We start from the raw sequence: 6,948 nt of genomic DNA on the forward strand, positions 1-6,948 counted from the left end.
TATATACATATACAGGGGAAAATAAAGATAAATGAAAATATAAATAAACAAAGAAAAAAAAAAGGACCCACTACAAAGTGACTCTAGGACTTTGTCTTTCTTGCCCTGCTCATTCTCCAAAAATATGATGTGTGATGGCAAATCTAGCCATGTTTTGTTTTTCTCTATTTGTGTATTGGAATGTTTTTTTGGTGATTGTTTGATATAAAAATATTCTGAATAAAAGCTTACAGAAACTACGTGAAAATCTATTGTTAATCCACATATATTTCATTCATATTATTTTATTTTATTATAATTGTTTTTGTTGTTGTTCTGTGTGTAGTTGTTATTTATATTTCAAATATTATCTCCAATCATCCATTGTACACATTCAGCTAAACTAAACTAGTTTTGCTCTCTTCAACATTCTTTTCCTGTTTTTGTTTTTTTTAAAATTAAACAATAAAAAAAAAAATCTAAATAAAGCTTTTCAATTTGATGTTTTTTATCCGTTGTTTTTTTTATTTTATTTCATCTTATTTTATTATCTTTTGTTCATCAATTGTGGAAATGTTTCACTGTTACCACCATCTGAAGACGATGGTATTGATTCTAAGACAAGACGGTTACTTAAACCTTTCGTCATGTTCTACAGAATATCTCCAAATGAATTTAAATAATTTTACATATCCATCTCCTGTTGAAATTCCAATTCTTAGATTGCCTTAAAATCAGTGAAAACATTTGCCTGTTTATATTTCTATGACTTGTATTAAAAATCCACATCTTGACCCTGTGATTTGACCTTCTCTTTCTATTTATCATAACGTAGCCACCACGATGACTTCGGTGAGTATTACCCCTATATTTCCACTTTTACAAAATTCATTAGAAATAAAAGTAAAAACCTTTTATGTTTTTTAATTCACATTTCTTATTTTTATGTTTATATTTTGCTTGTTTTCTTTGTTTGTGTACCATTTCTTTTTTTTTTTTCATGTTTTTTCTTTAAAAAAATATTCCCATCTTTCATTAGATCTGTCACTTTATTATCCTAAGTTTGTTGTTGTTATCCACTTTTGCTGACGTGAATTTATTAGCCAGCATGTTTGTAGTTCGTTAAAGTGGTGCTAATTATTGAGTTAACCTATTGTTTGATATTGTTTCACATCCACCCACCCACCACTCCCATCCCCCCTTAGCTTCTCTAGAAATAGTTTTTTTGTTGGAACTATTGGTTCACAGAAGGATTCCACCTTTGTTCCTACTTTGACACAAAGAACATAATGTAAACATGGAACCTGTTACCAGTCAGGCAGTCTGAAGCAGGCAACATTTAATACTTTAACTGAGACTACAATAAAATCTACATTTATGCATATGATTGAGTGATTGAGCGGAGGGCTGGCACCAACTTCATATTTCAGTCTTCGTACTTCTTAGCAAATTGTGAAGAAATAGCAAAACAGAAACAAAAAAAAGCACAATAAAAGCAGTTTCCTCAGTTGACTGAGGAAACTTTGGAAATTCAGCAATTCCTAAGATATTAGGTATTTCATATATAGTAGTTATACGTCAAAAGATCATGATATAGATATAAAGACGTGATATAGTTGGGGTCAGTTTTAATATGATAGAATGACCTTATCTCCATTAAAAGCCTTGAGAATGAACTTTCTTAGACAAGGCTTTACTGATGAAGTAGAATAAGGATGAGTCATATCTGAAGTTGTTTCTAATGATCAGACTCATTCCCGACTACATTCTACTTTTAATTAAACTTTCCCAAGTTATCTCCCTTGACTTTTTGACTAGAATTATTTGTTAACATTTTTACTTATTTTTCTCAGTAATACATGTGTTTCATTCTAATGTATTGCTTCACTCTATTAATTATGTTAGCACTGGTTTCACCGTAATTAAGATACCCTTCTAGTAATTTATCCTATTTTGATAATGATGTTGGTAGTTCCTGTAACATAGTAGTAGTAGCAGCAGCAGTAGTCGTAGTAGTAAAGTAGTCAATTTTTAATCTAGTTGGAACTGTTGCCACATCATCTTGTCATCAATTCCAAAGTAATTGTCTTGGATATTGCAAGAGCTGTTTCGAAATGGAAAATGTCTATACTGAACCAATGAAGCACCATTCTGCTGTTAGATTTCTTCAGCTCTGTTAAAATGGCTATAAATCAACAAAGGAACTGTTTGGTGAGTTGCTCAGTCTGTTAGAAATGACAGCTAAATCTCTCTCTCTGACAATGACACTCTACAAGAATGATACATTGGGTAAAGTATTCCTAGATGCACCATGCCTTACAAATAAATGGAATTATCATGACTTCTTTTGACCATTGGCTGACCTTGGGTTAAATGTCAACTACATTGCTATTCTATGCATTTGGTCCTTAACAACATAAAGAACCCCTCTGTGATATATGGCATACCTTGGGGTTCTAAACTTAGTGAGGCCTGTTACTCTGCAGGTCTGGTCAGAACCAGTTTCTTCCAGATCTTTCTTGGATAAGTCAGCTGTAACGGATTTCTTTTTGTGGGAGAAGCAGTCTATTTCAGTATTGGGTTGGTTCTTCAATTATTGACCTTCAGAGGGTGAATGGTAAAGTTCACCTTTGTGATATTTGAACTTGGAGCACCGAGATTGGGAATGAATGTTGCAAGACAGTCTAAAATGACTTTGCCAATTCTTCAGAAATGGATGATTCCAATGGACATTTCTGTCTGGCACCAGCTTTGTGAGTTGGTTGTGGTTGTGTTTTAACCTTTCAATGTTCAGATTGCTGTCAAATGCATTTTCTTATAGCTTTAAGAGTTCAAAGATATGATTGTTTATTTTTAGAATGACATTATAGAATATGTGTGAGGGGTCAGATCTGGCCAGTTTGAACATAAAACAGGTAGAATATTTGGGCTAGATATGGCTGGTTTCAATACCAGAGGGAGGTTTGGACCCTATTGAGTAGATCCTCAATCAAAGCCATTCTGGCCATGACCACCCAATCTTCTTCAGGATACATGTAGGACAACATTGTTAAACAAATGATTATTTTCTTTAGATGGTAGGATGTGATTTGAAAAAGATTTGGCTGTTATTTCTAGCAGATCATATGACCAGTTGAACACTAAAACTTTTCAGTCACTTAGAGTTGTTTTGTGTTTGTTTTGCTATATTTTGCAGTTCATATTGTGTTTGTTTTTGTACACCAGGTGGCACTGTTGTTTCTCAACGCAATAACTCTGAAACAGTTATTATATTCAATTGCTTTGTTTCCATAGTAACAACAGCTTCCTTCTTTAATACTATTTCTTTGGTTTGTGAAATTATTATTATGATTATGTCAGCACATCACTCAAAATGTTTATTGGCATTTTACCTGTTTTTACCTTCTGAACTCAAATTCCACTGATGTCAGTTTTACCTTTCAGGCTGGGGTCAATCTGATCAACCAGCCTCCTCCCCCCAAATTTCAGGCCTTTTGCCTATGGTCAAAAGGATTGTAAATTATAATTGTTATTATTAAGATGGCAAGCTGGAAAAAATCATTAGTATACAGGAGAACATGGAAGGCCCCATTTTTCTGTTGCTTTGGGGCACCAGATTATGAAGACCAGGGATGCTGTTAGATATTCTTAATTCCACACGGTGCTACATGGAAAATAATGAATATGAAATTATAAAGATGAGGGACATTTAACAAAGAAAGACGTTCTTTTGTGGAAGTTTTAGAGGATTAACGATCTGGGAACATGTTTAATTAGTTTCAACTAGATAGTAATTTAAAGCAACTAGTGTTACATTAAAAACTGTGAATTAAGTCTAATATTAAACCTCGTTAATTACAGGTGAAATCTTTTGCTGACGAATTGAAGAGATGGCTATTATAGTTTATTGTTGCATTTGCATGTTGTTTTTTTTTTTGTTTACAGTATTATTAATTAATTGGTTTACCTTTTAATTAAGTGGCTCTACTTGATCACCTCCATTTCTCCTTGTCCTCAAGACATAGGGTTCTTTTGGGATTCAGTACAGTTGGTCATAACACCTTTGATCTTTAGGTCAGCTCAGTCAGGGCTGTCCTGAAGCTAAATAACAACTACAACAACAACAGATCTAAGCAGCTGTACTGAAACTAAAAGACCACTATGAGACCAGTAGAACAGACCTGGGGCTAAACAATGACAGTTGTACTGAAGTGGAAAGACCATTGTGACAGGATGGAGACCAGTGCCTGGCTGCTGTCTGTTTTGACTTAGATTTTTGATTAGATCTTGTACCATGTTTAAATGGGTTATGGACTGAGTCTGTTACACAAAAGACAGGAATGGTCCTTCTGGCAAGATTCTGTACAAATTTGTCTGTCAAGTTTCCCAAAGAAGGCATTGTTTGATGTAAATCTGTGACTGTGATGCAAGATATTTGTCTAAGAGACTGCACAACAGAATTGAACACCAACCATTTTTTTAGGAAGTACCTATTTCTTAACCATTCACTGATGCCCTTCAGTACCATTCTGAAAGCCTTCTTCAGAAATCCATTTTACAAAATTGATATATTACACCTGAAAATAGTTTGTGTTCAAAGCTAGATTTAAGCTCTGGGTTACCTATTAGGTTCAGTGGATGTCAAGGAATGTGAGTCTGTCAAGTACCAGTTGACAACTAATTGACTTGGTTATTTTCTTCAGCACTGTAAAAATGGTCATCAGCCAACAAAGGAACCCTTGATAGGGTTGCTCGATTTGTTAGAAATAGCAGCCAAATTTCCCTCAATTTTGGTTAATTTAATGGCACTATTGCAGTTAACCTCATATAAACTGCATTGCCTAATGTACCATCTACAGACTCCCTATTTCACCCCTTTGCTACAAATCTATCTCTGGGACTGCCCTTTGATACAAACTTTCTGTTTCAAAGTGATCTAAAAGTCTTTCATCAAAATTTCATGTTGATTTATATTCCAAACCCGAAATCCTTCATTATTTTAGGAAGTAATTGAAACAAGGGCATTGGATTTCAGTGGAAACCATAATGAAGGGATTAAGGTAATCTAAATTAAGATTTCATGTTAATTTATGATCCAAATACTGCCTTAATAAGAACAACGTCATTTTTCTTAAATTCCTTATTTTCAAAATTGATTTAAAATAAATGTGAAATATTTTAACAAGAATATACCATCTTTATGATAAGAGAAAGGGTAAGCTAATCTAAGATTAACGAGGAGGTGATTAAGTTAGTCCTGGATTTATTTCTAAATGTTTGTATTTATTGAAATTTTTATTTGTTTTCGTGTTTTATTAAAAAGAATGTTATTTTCCCAGCACAGTTGATGTTACCTTTGAGAATTGCAAATGTTTTGAATCTGGAATTATTTAAATTGTTTTAGCGTTTTATTTTAAATAACAATAAATATTTCAAATTCTTTTTTCTCTGATTCTCAAACTATGATAAAGTTTAGGAATTATTGAATTAAATCATTAAAGTAAAAATTTAAAAAAATTAACGATAAAAATGTCTTGTATTTGCTTAGATATTAAAACAGTTGTCCCCCTTAGTTAAGGAGCGTATTGAGTTAGTTACCTCCCTTGAGTACGTGTTGACCTGAGTTGCCTCCCCTACCAACAAATGCTTTTTTTTTTTTTTTTTACAGGCTGAGTTGTCTTTCCTGTCTTCCGCTTCTCGGGATTGATAATTAAACAAATGATTATTTCTGCTCATTAAGAGTATGAATTTAATCAAATAAAATTTGTTAGCTAACTACATTAAATAGGTCAGCTCTTAGTTTACTATTTGGCTATCATTCAGCGCGTAATCCCTGTATATTTTCCCTTGTTTCGTAACAATTTATTGCATTCAACATTATGGGCCTTGCATCAGCACCCAACGCTATTTGGCCGTGGTAGTTAGGTTTCAACCCCCAACCATGTCGTCCGTAATCTGGGGTTTTAATTGTTCAGCCATTGCATCTGCTCCTGAATGTGCCAATGACCAATGACGATCATCAAAGTTAATTACGAAACAGCACACCTGTGTACAGGTAGAGACTGGTACAGCTACATCAGTCTTCTAGGCTTTCCCAATAAAGAAGACATTGTTTTCAATGTCTTGTATTTTTTTCACACAAACATACAACCACGTTTAGCATGACCGCAGCCACTTGGCTGAAACACATAAATAAATAAATAAATAAATATATATATATATATAAGAGTAATGGAAAATGGCAACAAACGCACAAGATGTTATTTAAATCATACATATTAAATGATTTAAATAAAATCTTGTGTGTTTGTCTTCGTTTCCCATTATTCTTATGTTCTCCAAAACACGTCCCACTTCTCGTGGTTACTAATTTCTTAGGAACCTATGTGACATTTGGCTATCCTGGTAAACGTTTCTCTGGAGCTTTCCTTGTAAATTAAACACACATATATATATATATATGTATGTATATATACTTGTTTTTGCAAGAATATTGTATTAAACTTTTACAAGGGAAAGGTTGACTGTGAATCTGAAGTTTTGGTTCATGCTCACAATCATCAGACTGTCTGTAACCTCGAAGTCATTGTCGGCTTTTTTAAGCGTTTAATCTACATGTATCTTCATATTAAATAATCCTTCAGTTTAATCTTCAATAGTCTTCAGATATAATTTGAGATGAAAACAGACATTAATATATGTGTGTGTGTGTATTTATAAATACGTATCTGGTATTTGTATTTATTTATTTGTTTATTTATTTATTGTATGTGTAATTCATGAATTCATTTGCTTATTGTTTTAATTTATATTCAGCTTTCAGAACCTGGCACCTTCTTTGGTGAAGTTCTCTATTGGGCTGTACAGCTACAACCCCAACATCTTACTATGGCAGCATGACTAGTGAAGATTTCTCAGTTGAAAGAAACAGTGTTACTCTCTCTCTCTCTCTCTCTCTCTCTCTCTCTC

At 33.3% G+C, this 6,948-nt stretch overlaps 1 protein-coding gene across 3 annotated transcripts in view; it reads left to right on the top strand.

The window, feature by feature from the left end:
* The window catches only part of LOC106876653 (tyrosine-protein phosphatase vhp-1), a 95,411-nt gene extending 88,469 nt beyond the window's left edge, over window positions 1-6,942 (top strand). For all 3 annotated transcript variants that reach the window (XM_014925269.2, XM_014925270.2, XM_014925271.2), the window contains 2 exons: window positions 815-831; window positions 6,796-6,942. In XM_014925269.2, the coding sequence (XP_014780755.1) occupies window positions 815-826 (12 nt within the window). In that variant the 3' untranslated portion in view covers window positions 827-831; window positions 6,796-6,942. The remainder of the gene's footprint in view (window positions 1-814; window positions 832-6,795) is intronic.
* Window positions 6,943-6,948: the final 6 nt, after the last annotated feature.

This window comes from Octopus bimaculoides, chromosome 15 (genome assembly GCF_001194135.2).
Source record: "Octopus bimaculoides isolate UCB-OBI-ISO-001 chromosome 15, ASM119413v2, whole genome shotgun sequence".
Lineage (NCBI taxonomy): Eukaryota > Metazoa > Mollusca > Cephalopoda > Octopoda > Octopodidae > Octopus > Octopus bimaculoides.